Source organism: Monodon monoceros, unplaced genomic scaffold, assembly GCF_005190385.1.
Source record: "Monodon monoceros isolate NGI ecotype Baffin Bay Population unplaced genomic scaffold, NGI_Narwhal_1 Super_Scaffold_22, whole genome shotgun sequence".
NCBI lineage: Eukaryota > Metazoa > Chordata > Mammalia > Artiodactyla > Monodontidae > Monodon > Monodon monoceros.
In genome coordinates, this window is record NW_021703779.1 from 74,286,478 (window position 1) to 74,308,868 (window position 22,391).

General features: G+C 33.3%; 1 protein-coding gene across 3 annotated transcripts in view; it reads left to right on the forward strand.

The window, feature by feature from the left end:
- Nucleotides 1–22,391, forward strand: part of KLHL4 (kelch like family member 4) — a 121,714-nt gene that overhangs the window by 45,902 nt on the left and 53,421 nt on the right. For 2 of the 3 annotated variants that reach the window (XM_029241513.1, XM_029241511.1), the window contains exons 2-5: nt 14,426–14,593; nt 14,983–15,119; nt 17,969–18,165; nt 21,927–22,139. In XM_029241513.1, coding sequence (XP_029097346.1) covers nt 14,426–14,593; nt 14,983–15,119; nt 17,969–18,165; nt 21,927–22,139 — 715 coding nt within the window. The remainder of the gene's footprint in view (nt 1–14,425; nt 14,594–14,982; nt 15,120–17,968; nt 18,166–21,926; nt 22,140–22,391) is intronic. The other variant, XM_029241512.1, reaches the window with a different exon arrangement.

Below are 22,391 nucleotides of genomic sequence, written 5' to 3' on the forward strand. Positions count from 1 at the left end.
CTTCTTCTTCTGGGACCCCTATAATTTGAATGTTGGTGTGTTTAATATTTTCCCAGACGTCTCTGGGACTGTCTTCAATGCTTTTCATTCTTTATTCCTTATTCTGTTCTGTGATAATTATTTCCACTCTTTTATATTCCAGCTCAGTTATCCGGTCTTCTGTCTCAGTTATTCTGCTATTGATTCCCTCTAGAGAATTTTTAATTTCATTTATTGTGTTGTTCATCATTGTTTGTTTGCTCTTTAGTTCTTCTAGGTCCTTGTTAAATGTTTATTGTATTTTCTGCATTCTATTTACAAGATTTAGATCATCTTTCTTATCATTACTCTGAATTCTTTTTCAGGTAGACTGCTTATTTCCTCTTCATTTGTGTGGTCTGGTGGGTTTTTACCTTGATCCTTCATCTGCTGCATATTTTTCTTTATTTTTATTTTGCTTAACTTACTGTGTTTGGGGTCTCATTTTCACAGGCTGCTGGTTCATAATTCCCATTCTTTTTGGTGTCTGCCACCAGTGGGTAAGGATTGTTCAGTGGCTTGTGTAGCCTTCCTGGTAGAGGGAACTGGTGCCTGTGTTCTGGTGGGTGGGGCTGGATCTTGTCTTTCTGGTAGGCAGGGCTGCTTCTGATGGTGTGTTTTGGGGTGTCTCTGAACTTAGTATGATTTTAGGCAGCCTCTCTGCTAATGGGTGTGGTTGTGATCCTTTCTTGCTAGTTGTTTAAGTTGGGGCCTCCAGCACTGGAGCTTGCTGCCCATTGGGTAGGGCTGGGTGTTAGCGTTGAGACAGAAGTCTTTGGGAGAGCCTACGCCATTTGATATTACTTGGGACCAGGAGATCTCTGGTGGCCAAATGTCCTGGACTTGGCTTTCCAGCCTCAGTGGCTCAGGCCTGACACCAGGCCAGAGCACCAAGAACCTGAGGTGCCCAGAAAAATCTTGGGAAAATGCCTTTGCCTCCTCAACTCCATGATGAGTGAGGATTTGCTCCAGGCTTCACCACTACGTCTTACCATTTGTTTGAATTATTACAAATTTTGAATTAGTGAAGTCCAAATTAAGAAGTTCTAAAGAACCATTATAATAGTTAATGTGAATACAGAATATATTGATACTTTAGAATTCCATTTAGTAAAAACGAATGGTGATATGTTCATGAATTAATCATTAATAGTTTAATTATGTAAAGCAATCCTGCAATTTAATGGAAAGAATAGAAGAGTTTACTTTCTACTTCATTAAAATTCAGGTAATTTAATTTCCACAAATAATTAGAAAGGGGATAATTTACTGATCTAGGGGAAAGACAGAAGTGCGTAAAACCACTAATCATATTAGAAAAATTAGATGTCATTTTGAGGATTAACCAAACTTTGAGCTTAGTTTTTAACCCAATCAAATGAGGGATGACAAAATTTAAATTCCCACTCTTATGGAAATACTAAAACATGTATGATCCCTACAGATGTAAAAAACAAACTTATGGTTACCATGGGGTAAGGGGGGGAGATACTAATTGGGAGATTGGGATTGACATATGCACACTACTATATATAAAATAGATTACTAATAAGGACCTACTGTATAGCACATGGAACTCTACTCAGTACTCTGTAATGGCCTATATGGGAAAATAATCTAAAAAAGAATTGATATATGTATATGTATAATGATTCACTTTGCTGTACACCTGAAACTAAGACAACATTATAAAGCAGCTATACTGCAATAATTTTAAAATATATATATACGATCCTAACATAATAGATTCTGATACTTTAATTTTGATATTTTTTTTCCATCCAAAGACTAGCAAAATGCTAGATCATTCTATACTTCCGTGGTGACCACTAAGGGACCTTGAGATATTTTATGCATAGTAAAAATGGAAAACTAAAACCTCCAAAAAATGTATATGTAGAGTAGAATATTTTATAACCTGCGTGGCAAGAAGAAATAATAACTTTGTTATGGCTAAATCATGGGAAATAAGACTCCCATATTTTGAATAAGACAGTCATATTTCATCATTATGTTTTTAGGTGGTTTCATTTGCTCTAATGATTATTGCAATTAAGATAATTTATAATATGATATGGTATATAATGTTTTTATTGTGACTTTTTTCTTTTACATTGGTTCCTCCTGAATATAGTTCATACTTTTAATCCTGTGTCTTGTCTTTCCATAATTCTCAGCCCACTTCATCCTCATCTGTCTGCCTGTATTGCTGGCTTTTTGCTTTCTGAGACTTGCATTTCATTTGTTCTCCAGTAGTTCCTAATGACTGACTAGATCCTGACAAATTTCCTTACCTAGACACCTAGATGCCAAATTCACAAGTACTATGAAAGACAAAACAAAATAAAAATGTTTCCCAGAAACATTGAACTCAGTCTAAAAAATATATTTTGTTTTTTACACTCAAATTTAATCAAGCTTTGAGAATTGAACAACCTATTATAATGTTTTTTTCAAGAACTTATGTACCATGTGTGAATTACATTTATATTTTAATTCTGTTTTTACAACAACACTCTGAAAAATACCACTGTGTTCTTTTTCTATTAATACAATCACAGGCCCTGAATACTTTAAACATCTGATGTAAACATATGATCAGATTCATTTGATCCTATGAATGGTTTAGAAATAAGAAAAATATAAGTAGCAAACAAAACAGTGATGTGATTCTCAGGGAATGCAAAACATAGGTTTAGAGGATTGTACTGTACTGCTTTCAATAGAGTATTCTTAAATCACTGAGAGGGAGGGATTATTTCAGTTAATCATTTCTACTTCTGTCACTATGTCATCAGCAGCTCTACTTTGGGTTTGGGAATAGCATCACTCTGAAAAAAGAACCAAGAACACTGTGTGTGGCCTAAGTATTCAGATAAAACATATATGCAAATTGCAATAAAGCCATCCAGCTCTATTAGATTAAGATGCAACTCATTATTCTGCTTTTGTTTATTCTTGTATTTCCTGTTTTCCAACTATGCTACAAATCAAATATTTGGTACAAGAATCTAAAAAATATAAATCAAAATCAAAACACTTCATTTTCAACCTGGAAATATTTTTTCAAAGAGAAATATCATTCCCTTTTTCATGTGTCTCCTCTAAAATCTGGTAGTGAAGAACATAGTTTTTATCTTTTAAAATATCCATAGATAAGATTTTTTTTTAGAGGACAATAAATGACACAGCTTCACGAGCCCTGTCTTTCTGAAACAAGTTCTAAAAGTAAAGACTCTAAAATGCTGAAGTTAGTAGGTCAGCCCAGGTAATTAACACAGTTCTCAAATGACTTCTAAGTCAAGCAATCCCCAGATCCCTTATCTTCCTACCTTAAAATATCTTGAGTTAAAAATGTGATTTCCAGGTCACTAACTTGTAATCCTTACATTTTATCAGTATCATAAATGATTTAAGAAGCTTTCAAAAGTTATTATAATTTCTGAATTTTTAGTTCATAAATTATAAAACTGCTGTCAACAAATTTATCTTTTCTGAGATTTTCTTTAGAATGAATGTGTACTTTATCTGTACCAACTATTTAGAATACAATACAAAGATTCCAACCTTCTGTAAGTTAAATGTGCAATGTAATGTAAGTAGTTAAATGGTATTGTGGAGTACTAGAAATAAATCAGCCTTAGGATCAGACAGATCTTGGTTTGGCTTGAAACCTAACTCTTCATTTACTAGCTTACATAATATTAGGCAATTTTTAAATCTTTCTGAGCCTGAGTTTCCATATCTGAAAAATAGAGATAAATTTTTATCTTACAGACAGTGAATATTAAAAGACTTAATATATAAGAAAATATATAGCATATTGCCTGACTCATAACTGACACTCATTAGTCTGTAATTATGATTATGATTATTATTATACTGTTAATGTGTGAGGATATGTAAGTCTTCCTTTTCTGATAGTGAAGACCAACATAAAAGACTGTTTTGTATTTATGTGGGAATTTTCTCCATAGTTAAAATTATAAATTACATAGCTCATTTAAAAAATAATTTAGGTATATTGTTGTTCAAATTATGTCTCCTACTATATAGCAATTCTGAAGGGAAATAGGTCATAACAGGTATCCCATAAGGCAAGTGTCAGTTTTGTCAGCTCCCACTTCAGCCTCATGAAGAAGTTTTGTTGTTATTTTCACAAAAGCTCTTTTGGATCTAAAAGAGCTAAAGTTATTTTTATAAATAAATATTTTCACTTGGTTAGCATGTTAATATTTATGTTACTCTGCTTGAAGAATGCATATTTGGAAGACATTTGAACATTACCCACAGTAAATATATTAGCATGATTGTCAGCCTCTCCCTATTACTAATTTAATTATAGTTCACTTAGACATGTAAAATAGATAGAAATTCTTTTAACTGTATTTTAGAATGAAGAGAGGAAGGTCACAAGTACAACAAGTAAAACAATTATTTAAGAGCTAACATTTTTCTATAAAGATTATCATTAAAATTCACTATCATTAGTTTTATTTACTTTGTCCTTTGGATTATTTCTCTCTTTCATTAAATTTTATTTCAAAACTAAGAAAGACAACAGCAAAATCAAATAGCATTTGGAGTATAGGGCACTCTAAGTAGTAACACTTCAGTTTACAGCATTCTCCTGAGAATATCTTTTAAAATATATTCTTTTGTCTTTATATGATGATACGCAAAGCCTTGGTTTTATATTCCGCATATTTATTTATATTACAATCTCTATCTAATTTTTGTTTGGTGTATAGATGAGAATATACATTTTTCTTTTTAATCTAGGTCTAGGACTTGATCTTGAAATTGACTTATACTAGGTAGCACATTTTCACTAAGGTGAGTAGAACTGTGATGTGTGTATCTGCACAGACATAAATTCAGACAATTTTTGTAAAACAACATTAAGGTCTTACCAAGAAGGCTTGGAAAATGAGGGTGTTAATGAGTTTTTTTATATATAACAAATAACCTTCCATGATGATTCCAAAAAGGAAAAAACTACATGCACTCCTGGAAGACTTATAAACATACTGGAAACAAGTATAGCTCTTCACATTAAAAACACTGTGATATGTTTTATTGTCAACTCTAACAGCTTTTTGCTTATGTTAAAGGAAACACTTGATAGACATCACAGATTCAATATATTATGGAAAATGTGACTTAATTACAATAACTTATCCAAAAGGAATCTTGAGTCAACATGTACCAATACTTAGTGAGTGACTTGGCTGCTTTACTTGCAAATGATTATACCAGATTTCATAACTTATTATTCAGCATTCTATAATTGTTCATTTTCCATTAGTAGATTGAAATTGTTATTTTGAATAGAAATATATTCATTTACAATATAAAAAACTTAGGTAGAATTACAAATGTAATTCTTATAAGAAAATTAGTATATTTTCTAAGATAGGATCATTCATGATAAAATATTTTTATATTTTAAAAAATATGCCTTATTAAAAGAATTCTATCATTGATGCAGAAATCTGACCTCTGTATTTAACATAAGTCACTCACAAATTTCATGAATCTTATAAAACAAATGAAGAATAGTAATGTTACTAAGTCCAAGCTCATATTGCTCCCTCACAGCAGGCCAGTAAATCGAGAGACGAAGTTTTGGGGCAAGGAATATCAACTATATTCAGAAAGCCAGCAGACTGAAAAGATGGTGGACTAGTGTCCCAAAGAACCACCTTCCCCAAGTTAGAACTCAGACTTCCTTATTAATACGAAAAGGGGTGGGGCGGAGGTGGCTGGTTGTTGCAAACTTCTGTTGTCAGAATCCTTTGTTCTTGCAGCTGTCCCCCGTGTAGGTCAGGTCACAATGTTCCTGTAAACCTCCAACAAGACAAATGTTATTCTCTGTTCCACAACTTTTTACCTCTATATGAATGAAATGTGTTATAGATTTAAAGGTCAAGCCTGGAAGGCGGAGCCTTGAGAATGGGCTATTATATATATTTCAGGTTTTTTCTTCTCTGTTACAGTAACATTGTAACAAAATACTATCAACAGTCTTTAGAAAACCATATTAAAACAATAAATAAGCGAACATTTTAATACCATATTAAAAACTGGTTGGGAGACTGTCTATTTTCCCTTGCCTCACCCACTGTTCCCATTGGAAACCCCAAAGCATTAGCAATTGCTACATAAAAGTCTTTCACCAGCCTCAAACAAACTTCACACATCAATCTTCACATCTAAGGGACTATCATGTATGCATAGATTGTGTGAATGTCTCATCATTCTGGTTTGTCACCTCTTTTCAGGTACCTTTTGGCCAGCATGGTGTAACCAAAAAAATATAAATAAGAAAAAAACATTATGTTCCCTTCAGTTAAATAACTTTCCCCCAAATAACACACAACAAAGAAGTAAAAAGACCACCAACTTCTCTTGACCCTGCTGCTGTTTAAATCACAATTCTATATTATTCTCTTTCTTGTTCTTGCTGTAGTTCATTAAATCTGTGAATGCTACTTATTGCTTTCACTTTTGTTCCACATGTAATCTGTATACCCCAATGAAGATAGTCAAATGCAGATGCTGAACATGCTGTGCACTTTTCTGCTGCCAGGCATCTGGCTCAGAATTGCCATTATTTCACTCAGGGAAGACCTTCAAATGGGGTCTCACTGCAACCAAATGCTAAATACTTTTACTCTCTTTGCTTCTTTGTCAAGTCACTATCAGGTATAATCTAGGACTGCCCTTCAGACTAACTCATTCGGAGCAACTCCTTCCTATTGACTCAGTTCCTGACTGCAGATTTCCCTTTTCTCAGTTTTCACTGCCCACACCAGGTTTCATAAAAGATCTATGATTTTCCTGGTGTTTAACCTCTGTTCCTAGTCTAAATTCTACTTTGCTACTTCTACATTCCGTCTAACATGTTATGAGAAATCTAGCTGGGGAAAAATAACAGCAGTTACAACAATTACAAACTTTTGTTCACCTTGTTCTCCATTCTTCAAATACCTTTTCCACTCTTTTCTGCTCATCCAGGCCATGTCCATCCTTCAAAGCTAAGCTCACCTGTATTCTTTTTGTATACTTCTAAGGCTACCCTGTATTTTTTTCTGCCACTTTCACTGATTGTGGCAACCCAAAATGGTGATTATGATGATGAGATTACAATGATGACAGTGGTGTTTGTGCTGGTGTTTTTAGTGACTAGGATAGCTAATATTTAATGAGTATTTCCTGTTGTGTTCAGAAAAACCTCTTTGGAATTGGCACAAGTTTACTGATGAGAGGATTTAAGTATTAGGGAAGATAAGCAAATTTTTTAAAGTCACTTAATTAAGTGTCAGAATGGAAATTAAGCATTTGAGTAAAAAGCCTAAGTTCTTAATAACTACACCACACTGTCTCCTCTCAAATTTTATTAATTTTAAAAATGCAATTAATGCAATATTTAATGTTTTTGACATCTCGAGATTTTGTCATTTATTATTGGTAAATATATATAGTTGCTTTCAGTAAATGCTTATAAAACTAATGGAAAAAATTACCTGACCTTATCATATTTAATTTTATATATAGCTTACATTAGTTTTCTAGGACTGCCATAATGAAATAGCACAGACTTGATTACTTAAACAATATAAACGTACTTTCTAACAATTCTGGAGGCTAAAATTCCAAGAGCAAATAAATTTTAGAGTCCTAGATGAAAGTGATTTCAACTTTGATGCCATCATCATTTATCATAATTAAGTAACAACAAAATTTTAAAATATATTATCCCCAACATTAATAACTGATAAGCCTTCATAAACGGCAAAATGTTTTGGTTTTAATGGAAACATTGCAGGCATTTGCTTTATATTATCCATATATAATATTTCCTTTCAAATAACAATTTCAGTCATTTACAACAGATGATATCTTAATATATAATCCCATATGATATATTAAAATATTTATTTCACACAAAAGAATACATCATTTCTTCAGAGAAAAATTTCTACCTACTATAGGTTTAGAATGTTGGCTTAATTTATGCCACTCAGATCATTATATTATCTGCATGATTGCAAGTTTATATTATCTGAATAGCTATCTTAGCAAGAAGAAGCTCTAAGTTTGTGATTTGCTTCTGAGATTTAATTCATACACTTCCAAGACTCCAAATGTAGTAAAGTTCAAGCTACAATAGCATTAAAAATGTGCATAAATTAATACCTTAATCAGACATTTACTGAGTGCCTTCTATTTGCCAGGAAAAGCACATGGATGAAGCTTTAACAGCTCTCCAAAGGAGAGTCACTACAAAAATTTTATTTAAGCCATAAGCTTGTCCCTTGGATTGAAGAGAGCAATCTTTCATATGGTCCAGCATCACCATATACAAAAAAATAGAAATTAATTTTCTGTGTAGTTTTACATTCCCTCAGTAAGAAAATGCTCTTTTCTATAATGAGCTTTGGGAACTAAGTTAACACCATTAGAAGAAGGCTAAGTTTCCATTTAACCTCCATGGCTAACTTGAAAACTGGAATTTACAAAAGAAAAACAGAAAAAAATATGAAGCTATTTGAGAAATGTCTAAATATGAAGTTATGCTCTCTATGTTAGCAGCATGTCATTCTGTGTATTTACAACATTTGAACTAAGTTAAAAGGCACATTCTCTAAAATAACTGCATTCAGATTTTCAACTTCAAACTCAGAGGTTTGCCAAGAATGTCTTTACAAAGTATTTATATTTTAATTTTTTAAGTATATTTCCAAATTGCCTTCCAAAGTGACCTCCAAAGTTAACGACACCAATTTTTTAAGATAATTCCTTCCATTTTTTCTCAAAGTAAATTTTTTACAAAAGAGTTTTGCAGCAAAAGCACTCTTAAAGGCTTATTGTTCTGATATCTGTTTCACTACTACTCAGAAAAACATAAGAAACTCAAGTATTCTCCTTAAAATTAACTAAAATCAGACTGCAGTAACTTCTGTGATTTCAGCACAATGGTGGATTAAGAAGCTCCAGACCCTTGTCCTCTATGGAAATATCAAGTAAGCAACTACAGATTGATTTAAAAAGCTTCATGGGAGCTCTGCAAGCAAATAAAGGATATACAGCAGCCAAGTAAATGTCTCATCAAGAAAAGGTCACATTCAAATCAATAGAAATTTCATGGCATTTATGCTTGCTCTTATACCAGGGTAGAACAGCATAATTGGAAGAAGGCAACTTATTTCTTGATTTCCCCCTCAAGATACAAGAAATGAGTGGAAATTTTGGCCACATTCTGGTCTATCTGTAGGCTATGCAACAAACTAATTTCAGTTTTGCCTAACTCAATGATCAGATGAGAATAGCAGTATGGTTTGGATGCCAAGTTGGAAGCCACAAAAAGTAGTGGCAGGTACAAGAGCACATGAGAATTGCAGGACTACAGACCCATGGATACCTGGGGGCAAGCGATTATAGGCAAAGGTATACAAAAGAATATCTAAGGTCTGACAAAGAAGCAGAGGTGAGACTTAGAGAAATTAAGATATGTATAAGCAAGTGTGTATATGTGAGATTGGAATAAAAAAGCACACATGCAAGTCCACAGAGATGCATTCTCAGAAAAGTCCTGAGAACTCAACTTTCACGTTGGGCTGATTAGTGAAATACTTCCCTCACACAGAGCCAGTATGCAAAGATTAGGAAAAGTGACTGTTTCTCCAAATACCCAATTTTATCAAAAGATCACAAGGAAACAAGGAAACATGGCTCATTCAAAAGGGACAAAATAAATATCAGGAAACTGACCCTAAAGAACAACAGATTTTAAAATTTCTAGACAAATAACTTAAACAACTTTCTTAGATACCCTCAAAGAGCTAAAGGAAAACACAGAAAAAGAACTAAAAGAAATCAGGAAAGCAACATATGAACAAAATAAGAATATCAAGAAAGAGATAGAAATTACAAAAAAGAAGCAAACAGAAATTCTGGACCTGAAAAATACAATACTAAATTGAAGAATTTACTAGAGGGCTTCAATAGCAGACTTGAACCAGCAGGAAAAAACCTGTGAATTTGAAGACAAGTTATATGAAATTTTCAAATCTAGAACACAAAGAAAAAAGAATGTAAAACAGTGAATGGAGCCTTAGAGACTTAAGAGCCATCATCAAACAGACCAATATATGCATAACTGAAATCCCAGAAAGAGAAGAGAGAGAAAAGGATCAGACACCTTCTTTGAAGAAATCACGGTAAAGAAATCTCCAAATTTGAGGAGGGATATAGATTTAAAATACAGGTAGCTAAATGAACTTCAAATAGGATAAACTCAAAGAGACACAAACACATTGTAATGAAACTGTTGAAAGTAAAAGATCAGTTTTGAAAGCAGCAGAAAAGAAATGACTCAACACATGCAGGGAATCATCAATAAAATTATCAATAATTTTCTGATCAGAAACCTTGCAAGACAGAAGGCAGTGGGATGATATACATTTGTCCTTCAGTATCCATGGGGAATTCGTTCCAGGACCCACCACAGATACAAAAATCTGTGGATGGGTTCAACATGTGGAACCCAGGGATATGGAGGGCTGACTCTATTTAAAGTACTGAAAGAGGGCTTCCCTGGTGGCACAGTGGTTGAGAGTCCGCCTGCTGATGCAGGGGACGTGGGTTCATGCTCCAGTCTGGGAAGATCCCACATGCCGTGGAGTGGCTGGGCCCGTGAGCCATGGCTGCCGAGCCTGCACATCCGGAGCCTGTGCTCTGCAACGGGAGAGGCCACAACAGTGAGAGGCCCGCATACCAAAAAAATAAAAAGAAAAAAGTACTGAAAGAAAAAAAATATCAAACGAGAATTCTATATCTGTAAAAACAGTCCTTCAAAAATGAGGGATAAATTAATATATTTGCAGATAAGCAAATATTGAGAAAGTTTATTACAACTAGACCTTCACAACAAGATATGTTAAAGGGAGTCCTTCAAGTTGAAAAGATGTATCAAAATACCAAAGCTTATCATAAGCAGCAAAAGCAGAGCTAAGCAGGTAATTTTTAGCTATACATGTTTACATTAAAAAAGATAAAGGAGGGCTTCCCTGGTGGTGCAGTGGTTGAGAGTCCGCCTGCCAGTGCAGGGGACACGGGTTCGTGCCCCGGTCGGGGAAGATCCCACATGCTGCGGAGAAGCTAGGCCTGTGAGCCATGGCCGCTGAGCCTGCATGTCCGCAGCCTGTGCTCCACAGTGGGAGAGGCCACAACAGTGAGAGGCCTGCGTACTGCAAAAAAAAAAAAAAAAAGATAAAGGATGTCAAATCGAAAAGCTAACTTCATTCCTCAGCCACTATGGAGAACAGTATGGAGGTTCTTTAAAAAACTAAAAATAGAGCTACCATATGATCCAGCAATCCCACTCCTGGACATATATCTGGAGAAAACCATAATTTGAAAATATACATGCACCCCAGTGTTCATTGCTGAACTATTTACAATAGCCAGGACATAGAAGCAACCTAAATGTCCATCAACAGAGGAATGGATAAAGAAGATGTGGTACATATATACAATGGAATATTACTCAGCCATAAAAAAGAACAAAATAATGCCATTTGCAGCAACATGGATGGACCTAGAGATTGTCATACTGAGTGAAGTAAGTCAGACATAGAAAGACAAATATCATATGATATCACTTCTATGTGGAATCTAAAAAAAAAAGGTACAAATAAGCTTATCTACAAAACAGAAATAGTCACAGATGTAGAAAACAAACTTATGGTTTCCAAGTGAGAAAGGCGGGGGAAGGGATAAATTGGGAGATTGGGATTGACATATTCACACTAATGTACATAAAATAGATAATAAGAATCTACTGTATAGCAAAAAATAAAACTAAATTGATATAGAAGGAAGGGAATAAGAAATATTGACACAGAAATAAACAAAAAATTTTGACACAGAAATAAACAAAATCAAGAATTAAAAAATAGAGAAAACTAATGAAACCAATAGTTAGTTATTTGAAGGCATCAACAAAATTGGCAAACCTTAAGCTGCATGAGGAGGAAAAGAGAGAAGACTCAAGTAGCTAAAATCAAAAATTAAAAAACAAAAACATTGTAATTACTATGAGCAACTGTATGCCAGCTTTGGGATAACTAAATGAAGTGGACAAATTCCTAGAAACACACAACCTCACAAGAATGAATCATGAAGGAAAAGAAAATATGAACCAACTTGTAACTAGTAAAAAGTGATTGGATCAGTAATCAAAAAACCTCCCAACAAAGAAGAGGCCTGAACCAACATGGCTTCACTGGTGAATTCTACAAAATATTTGAAGGGGAATTAATAATAATCCTCCTCAAACTCTTTCAAAATATTGAAGAGGTGGGAGCACTTCCAAACTCATTCCATGAGGTCACCATTACCCTGATTCCAAAACTAGACAAACACTACAAGAAAAGAAATCTGCAGACAAATATTTCTTATGAATATAGATGCAAAAATCTTCAACAGAACACTAGCAAACAGAATTCAGTAGCACATTAAATGGACTATAAGCCATGATAAAGTGGGATTTATTCCTGCAATGTGAGGTTGTTTCAACATATGAAAATCAATCGATGCAATACCCTATAATTAACATAACATAGGAAAAAACAATCATCTCAACTGATGCAGAGAAAGCATTTTACAAAATTAAATACCCTTTCATTATTAAAAAAAAATTCAACAAACTACAAAAAAGAGGGAAGCTACCACAACATAATAAAGGCCATTGTAAAAATCACCATATCAATGGTTACTGAAATGTTTTCCTATAAGATGAGGAATAAGACAAGCATGCCCACTTGTGCCAATTCTACTCAATATAGTAGTGGAAGTCCTTGCCAGGGAAATCTCTCTCTCTCTCTCTCTTTCACACACACACATACACACACACACACAGGCATCCACATAGGAAATGAAAAAGAAATATTTCCCAGCAAGAACTTCCCAAAGCATATTCCTCCTTTAGAATATGCCCATCTCTGATACATGCTGGAGTATACACAAGGACAGCTAAGATAATTAGATATTGAATGTTTGATTGACTCAATGTGAATCAAACCATTTCTTGAACAGAGGAAAGATTAGGATAAGTGAAACCTGAATTCCTTCCATTCTATGGTGCCAAGGGATTGTTCCTTTTTTAAAAAAATAAGCAATTTTTAAGGATATTCATATCCTATTACCCTGATTGTCCATACAGTATTGTGACAGAATGTCCAAAATAATCTTTAAAGGTTAAGAAGATTTGCAGATGAAACATTTATTTGAATTACACAGACAAAAAGAGAGTAATGTCACCCTGGGCCAATTGTCTTCAAAGAAATACAGCCTAAATTGTGGGAGGGACCTAAAATTAATCTTAACTGGTGTTGGAAAATGATGCCTGGAAGCTAGAATCATAGCAAGAAAAGTATGTTCATCTTACCATCAAAATTTTAAGCTTCTACTCACTGTAAACCTCTACGTGCTTGTGTTAGTACTTAAATTCCACCATTGTATGAGGTTGAAAAGACATGTAAACAGCTTTCATTATTGCAGATTCAACAGTCATCATCTTTGCCTAAACAGTCAAAGGGTACAAACTTCCAGTTAGAAGATAAATGAGTTCTGAGGATCTAATATACATCATGGTGACTATAGTTAACAATACTGTGTTGTATACTTGAAAATTGCTAAGAGGGTAGATCTTAAATATTCTCACCACACACACACAAAATGGTAACTATGTAAGATGATGGATACTTTAACTAACCTTACTGTGGTAATCCTTTCACAATATATATGTATATCAAATAATCACATTGTACATCTAAAACTTAATGTAGTATGTCAATTATATCTCAGTAAAGCTGAAAAAAAATAAAAGATGGAAATATGTTTATTTTCTTGATGGGAATGACATATTGTAAACAATGTTGTGGAAGTCTCGGCCTTGAAATTCTTCGAGAAATATCTCTGATGTGTAATAAGTACTCCATGGAGAAGCTTCAGAATATAATCAAATTTGAAAAGTATTTTGAATCATGCCTACAATTTCATGCCAAATGGCATAATTGTGATGCTAATAAAAATCAAAGAAAGAGGCTTGTATCTTGAAGTTTATGTTTGTGCATATAACAATTAGCACTAGCCCTGCCATTGAACCATGCATAGTCACATCTATGGTTACATTCCAGATATAAATAGTAATCATGACACCTCACTTTAATGGAGGTTAGGGAGCAATAATAGCGAAATATTTAGGATTGGTGGGCAAATTTTAAGTTTGCTTTAATTCTATTTATTTCTTTTAGAAGTAGATGTGCCTAAATTTCTACTGGATTTTTGCACACCCACTAGGAGAAAAAATATATTCTCACACTCATCCCCCTTTTAGATTAGATACACAGCATCCTGAAGAAATGAATGTTAGCAGATCTGAGGAGCACTTCCATGCTGTAAACCATGCGGAACAAACTCTTCATAAAATGGAGAACTACCTGAAAGAGAAACAATTGTGTGATGTGCTACTCATTGCCGGACACCTCAGAATCCCAGCCCATCGGTAAGTATCCTTAAGCAGACAGATCATTTAATGACTATAGCTAGCATGAATGAGAAAGAATCAGTCCATTGATTACGAATTGGAGCATTGAGGAAAATAGATTTTTATGTTTTTATATTGAAAAAGCACTAGCCTATATGATCTGTTTCCCTGTGTGATATTTAGAAGAGCCAAACTTTAGAGAAATTGATGAAGAGAAACAGCACAAATTGTCTAAACAAAATCAACTTACTTAATTTACCTTTCTAATTTCACTACACTTTACTGAACTATGAAAGATTTATGCAGAAAACGTACTCATCAGTGTTAAAAACTTACCAACTATATTTCATGTTTTTCAGTGAGATTATGGACTGATTTAATTTCCTATGAAACATTCCTAATTCCAGGTTGGTTCTCAGTGCAGTGTCTGATTATTTTGCTGCAATGTTTACTAATGATGTGCTTGAAGCCAAACAAGAAGAGGTCAGGATGGAAGGAGTCGATCCTAATGCACTTAATTCCTTGGTGCAGTATGCTTACACCGGTAAGTGCTTGGCATGTATTAACTCATTCAATCCTCACAGTAACTCTATATTATATAACCCACATTATTATTATTATGACTCTGCAAGTGAGAAAATTGAAGGATAAACCAGTTAAGTAAATTTCCTAAAGTAGTAAGTGGCAGAATCAGTATTTAAATACAGTAATATAAAAGAGCAAGAGGTAAATAATATACAATAAAATTTTTGACCATGAGAAAATAGAGCTATTTTAACACAAAGCTACAAGAGCATGTCTCTCTTTCTCTCTTGAGAGGTGTGGGTACATTCTTGTTTGTAAAAATGAGAGTGGAAGTGGGATATTCTAACTCTATAGATTTAGTCTCTTCTTTCGAAATAATAAAGTCATATTTAATCAAACTATCTAACAAAGGTAACAGGATGAGTTTGGGGGCCAAGAAATATTTATTTATTTATTTATTCATTCATTCCAACTTTATTAAGGAATAATTGACAAATATAATTGTAGATATTTAAAGTACACAACTTGATGAATATATATCATGTATATACACATATATATGTGTGTATATATAAATATACACACACACAGATATATATATATATGTATATATATATGAATGATTACCAAGATCAAGGTAATTAATTCACACATCATCTCATATAGATAACTCTTTTTTTTGGTGATACTGCTTAAGATACACTCTCAGCAGCTTTCAAGTATGCAGTACCCAATACCGTATTGTTAACTAGAGTCACCATGCTGTACTTCTTATCCTGAGAACTTCTTATAACTGAAAGTTTTCACCCTTCGATCTACATTTCTCTATCTTCCCTTTCCCGCCCCTATTCCACATACAAGTGATCCTATACAGTGTTTGTCTTTCTCTGTCTACCTTAGTTCAGTTAGCATAATGCCCTCCAGGTTCACCCATGTTGTTACAAATGGCAGGATTTCCATCTTTCTCATGGTTGAATAGTATTCCATTGTGTGTGTGTATATCACATTTTATTTATCCATTCATGTGTCAAAGAACATTTAAATTGTGTCCATATCATGTGAATAATGCTGCAATAAGCAAGGGAGAGGAGCTATCTCTTTAAGATCTTGTTTTCATTTCCTTTGGAGTGAGATTGCTGGATCACATGGTAGTTCTATATTTTTTTTATTTTTTAGGAGCCTTCATACTGCTTTTCTTAATGGCTGAACCAATTTACATTTTCACCAAAAGTGCACAAAAGTTCCCTTTTCTCCAAAGCCTCACTAACATTGACTATCTCTTCTCTTTTTTATAATAGCCATCCTAACAAGTATGAGCTATCTCATTGTGGTTTTTATATGCATTTCCCTGATGAGTAGTGCTGCTGAGCACCATTTAACATACCTATTCATCATTTTTATGTCTTCTTTGGAAAAAAAAATTCTATCCACGTTTTTTGACCATTTTTAATTGGATTATTTGCTTTTGTGTTATTGAGTTGTATGAGTCCTTTATACATTTTGGATATTAAACCCTTAACATGTATAAGGTTTGCAGATATTTTCTCTCATTCTGTAGGTTTCCATCTCTATTTTTTACTTCCTTTGCTGTGGAGAAGATCTTTAGTTTGATGTAGTCCCACTTGTTTATTTTAGCTTTTGTTCACTGTGCTTTTGGTGTCTTACCCATGAACTTATTGCCAAGACCCAAGGAGCTTTTATGCTATGTTTTCTTCTATGAGTTTTATTGTTTCATTCATTGAGAAATAAATGTTATTCTTAATAACCAGGGCAAGTTTCAATGTTTACAACAGATGAATCTGAGAATAGTTCATACTTCTCTGAGTTTCATAAAATATAGGCAGGGCTCTCCTTTCAAAATCCAGGATAAGAAACAATGCAAGAAAGTTTGCCAATGGGCTGGATCCCTTTACAACACATTTTAGAGGTTGAACCGAATACATAGCAGCTTACAGTTTTTATTATTCATTTTTATGGTTATGCAATCAGATAGAATTCATATTAAGGTATTTTACAAAACAAAATTATAAAATAATACTTTATAGTTTATACAATCCATATGAAATATCATTCTTTATAACTTCCCTATAGCTTGGCTAAAACAGAAATATAGGAATATATCTTATCAAAATAACTTACAACATTTGCACTAATTCATCAATAATTCTTGCTTCAAAAATAGTACAGATATATCAATATAAAGGAAACAGCTTAAATTGCTCTGATCTTGGTTTTTAAAAATCTTTACAGATATTTTTAAACAGAATCTGTTTTTTATACCTAAGAAAATAATCATATAAACAATTCTTTAGCTGAGGACTCTTGGCAACATTTTCTTTCTTTTAAGACAGTGCTGGGCATTAATTCCAGGTGTAATATTTGGGCAAAGTCATCCTTATCAGCTAATAAATACAGATGCAAAAATATGGACATATAAGCTTAATGTTATTTACCCAGACATTTTTCCACACAAATGACAGGTACCTGTATTGCCCATTGTACAATCCTTATACAGTATGACATAATGCTTCTTGAGTCATAATGTAGACAGTTTTTAGTATTAGATTTAGATGCAGGTCTAAGATGATAAAGAAACAAGAAATTGCTTTTTGTTGCAATGGTGGTACTCACTGTTCATTTGCTCCAGTTGTTTTTGATAATCTAGTATGGCTCCCTTCAGCCATCTTATTAGTGTTTGTACATACTCACTTGCATATATTCACCTCAAAAGGTATTCCTTGAATAGTTACTGTACACTAGAAAAAATAGCCCTATTAATTAAAGAAATTGAAAATTTTAGCTATCTATCATATTTGTGTCTTACTTTATGGAATATATAATAATTCTTTACTTTTTCAAACCATTTAGGTGTCCTGCAATTGAAAGAAGATACTATTGAAAATTTGCTGGCTGCAGCTTGTCTTCTGCAGCTGACTCAAGTCATTGAAGTCTGCTCCAATTTTCTTATAAAACAACTCCACCCTTCAAACTGCTTAGGGATTCGATCGTTTGCAGATGCCCAGGGCTGTACAGAGCTCCTGAGTGTGGCACATAAATACACAATGGTAAAATCAATTGCTTCATGTTAACTTATAGTGATAATATATTAACACAGTGTCTAAACTAATTATATGTTTACAGATATGTGTTTGTGTGTGTGTGTTTGTGTGTGTAGAACCATTCCAAGGTAAAGATTATAATGTTGGGATAAAATTAAAAAGCAATATAAATTTACATAATTTTCAAATGACTTGCACAAAATAGATATTAGATACAAATATTTGTCTGGTTGAGCTGTACACAAGCAAATTTCACATTTTTCAAACTAAAATGATTTAATTAAATCTCAGAGCTTGGAGAAATGAAAATATTGCCAACAATTAAACTGGACAAATGCATATTTCAAGTAGAATCCACAGTAACAAGAAAACATAATTTCCCTGATGTTTTTGTACTATTAGAACTTTACTTCATAAAGTTGTACAAATTATTATTTCTAATGAAATTTATCGGGTTGGCCTAAAGGTTTGTTCGGGTTTTTCATACGATGTTATGGAAAAACCTGAACGAACTTTTTGGCTAACCCAATAGGCATCATTCAATAAGTAAAAAAGTAATATTATTGGATCACTATTAACTGGAAGAGCTTAAGAACTATCAAAATTAGTAAATCAGACAATTCTATTGAATGGAATTTTTATTTCTTAATGAAAACATGTTATTTCGGTGAAAACAACTCAATTCTTTAATTAACTTAAAATCCCTCTCAATTCTGCTAGTAATTATAATAAATTAAATGAACATATTTGATGTGTTAATTCTTTAAAAGTTGCATGGGATAAGACTATCTTTATTCAGTCAAGTGAGAGTGACATGAAATATAGATTGTAGGGAGGCAAGTAAAAGTAGACAGAGGATATTAAATAAATCCTTACCATTCATGCTAATAATTCCTTTATACAAAGAAAAAAATGAACTTTTTAACCTCTGAAGCAGGGAACAACACAAGAGATGGATCTTTCTGAGAAACCAAATTAAAAGATAAAATTTCAAGCTAAGAAAATAACAACCTTTATTTAAGATTCAAAAATAAAGGCAAATACATAAAAATGAACAATAATCACAACTAAAAACAATAAAATTAACAGTACATTTTAGAATTGAGATGCATATAATTAAAAAAAATATTTCTAGAGTTTCATACAGACCTTAAAATTTTCAAACTTATAATATTTAAATTCTCTAAAAAGTTCTTGTGAAACTTCTCCTCTCTTCTTCCCACCCTTGGTCATTGTTCAAAATTTGAAGTTTTAAACATATTTCTGAAACAATACCATTATATGGCGAATCATATTATAATAGATTGACATTTTAACATGTCATTTAATTATGCTATTTATATTCCTATGTCCTAAATATAGATGCTATATAATCTATAGGAACAGCAGTTCAAAGGTTAATCCTACCACAAATGCCAAACATGAAAACTTCCTGTTAAATTACTTAAATTCTTGAACTAACTATTAACAGTTTCCTGTCTGGTATCTTACTCTTGCAGACAAAACACATTCTGATAAACAGCTTGAGTTATTTTTGTTGCTCAAAATGAACTTGTCTTCCTTTTCCTATTATGTGACTGAAACTGAGTGTTAAAGCAGGATGTGCAGAAAAATGCAATACTGTTATCTCCTTTAATCCCTCTTTAGTTATTTTAGTATATATTACAAATGCAGCAAAAGATGTCAAGATCTTGCTAAAATAATGCTTTTATAATACTGTACTGATAATATAAAAATGCAAATAATTTTAATCTCTAAGAATAATGCTAAACTCTAAGGATTCAGTTACAGTCATTTGAATCATAGACTGAGTAAAACAGATTGCCCTTTCTAATGTGAGTGGGCCTCATCCAGAAATACCCTCACAGACACACTCAGAATAATGTTTGGCCAAAAGTCTGGACATTCCATGGCTCAGTCAAGTTCACATAAAATTAACCATCACAATTATATAAATAGTAGTCTGCATCGATGAAACATTCAGCAAATATGCTATATTCATTGAATACATTTTGCAACAATGTAAGTGTGGATTTTAAAAATGAATACTAAACCAAGGGCACTGTCTCTCACACTCTTGTGTTTTTTTTTTTTTTTCTTTCGTTGGAGAGTGGATAGAAAGAAGAATGAGAGAATGAGATATGGGGTCTTCCATAATATTTACACAGTTTCAAAGTTTACATACACTACCAGTAATGGGTAACCATAAGCTTTAGAGTGTTTTATCTTTTTCTTAACCCTTTCATAAAAATTATGTCATTTATGAAAGGCAGTTGAAGTATTGAACAAAATGAAGTAGACCTAAAGGCATAGGTGTGAGTTCATACTTAGCCATTTACTGCACAAGAGATCAAACAATTCACATAGCCTGTTTTCTCATCAGAATAATTCCACCTCCCACAAGATTGCATTGGTGATGACTTAAAGTTTGTGAAAGAAATCTGTAAAGTGTGAAGTGCTGTACAATTGTAATGTATTTTTAGTTTTAGTACTAGCTCCACCATTTTGCTATAGATGAGAGGGTTTTCAACAAGGAACATCTGCTATAGTAAAAGCAGCAGTTCTCTCTCAATTACTTGCATTAGTCACAAGAGGGCTCTTTGTCTAAATAGGCAAGTTAACTTGGAATTTATGGTATCAGAGCTTCCTGATGGGTCTATCAAACTTGATGATTCTTGTATGGATAATTTTGCTCTTAGGTTAGCTCAGTCCCACAATGACTAAACTCAAGGGCACTGGTGGTTCATTGGCAGAAGTCTTGCCTCCTACAACGGCTAAACTCAGAGTGGAGTTGAGAGAGTGATTTGATTTATCCAGATCCCCCAGTTATACAGAGGCTGTCTTAAGCTGCTTCCAGAATATCTATTTATTGGGCAACATAAATTACCAACTAGACTTGCTTATATCAATTTCAGAAGTATATTTTATTGCATTTAAATCTTAAGATCTTTACTATGAAAAATGTTGGAAATGAAAATTGTGTTGTCAAAGAAAATATATAACATTATAAATAGGAAAAATATAGTGGTGTTTTGATGAAAAAAATTGAAACACAGCTGCCTGAAATTTGATACTTGACAAAAATACAACACAAACGACAGAAGAGAGAATCAAGTTATAAAACATAAAAATTGAGAGATAGCCCCACTCCCCCTCAAAAAATAACTCCAAAGGAGTCACTTTTAGATTAACCTGACTCTGTAGATGTTTATCCATTGTAAAATAACTTTGCCTTGGTTAATAGAAGATTGTGCTTTTTTACAAGAGAAAGAAGTTTTTAATCAGTCTCTTTTTCTCATCTCAAATGAATTCAGTATGTTGCCCCATCAAATGCACAGCCAAATCTGCCTCTACCAGGCCTTCAAGATAACCTCCACCTTGAAAATTTTTAGCATTTCTCTTCAGGTTTTTGGCTAAAGGCCAACTTGACATCAGTCAGCTCTGGAGTTATAAACTGTTGTCACCTACAAAATCTGAGAGAGAAAAGCACTGGCATCAACTCAGACACTACCCATGTGGCCTATGAAGTAGTTAAGGCCTTTCCTCGTGTTTAATAAACAACTCCCAGTGGAAGCATTTTGTTCCTCAGCTTCAGAGGCTCCTCCAATACCCTGTCACGGGCAGCAATAACATCTATTTTCTATGAATGCATATATCTGTCTCTCTGGCTTTTTCTGAAGTTTAACAAAAAGAAATGCTTTGGTAAGCTTATTTTGTTAAGAAGTTTCTAAAGTACAAAGTTTCAGTAGAAGACTTCTCTTTTCTAGGAACACTTCATCGAGGTAATAAAGAACCAAGAATTCCTCCTGCTTCCAGCTAATGAGATTTCAAAACTTTTATGCAGTGATGACATTAATGTTCCTGATGAAGAAACTATTTTCCACGCTCTAATGCAGTGGGTAAGGCATGATGTGCAGGCTAGGCAACAAGACCTAGCAATGCTGCTTTCTTACATCAGACTGCCATTACTTCCACCACAGGTATGGAAACTTACCCAAGGAATGTAAATTATAGTTCTAAACAACAACTAGGCATTAAGCCATTCCTTTTTTTTTTTTAATTTTATACAGAGAATTTCTGGTACAGGATTTGTTTCACAGAAGGACATGTACAGCCTTCAATTAACAATATTAATAATGATGAAGAGAAAGGAAAAAAGGTTTAAGGAAAAAATCTACAAATGATCCCCAAACTTCAGAATACTCATTAGATTCAGTTTCCTCTCTCACCAA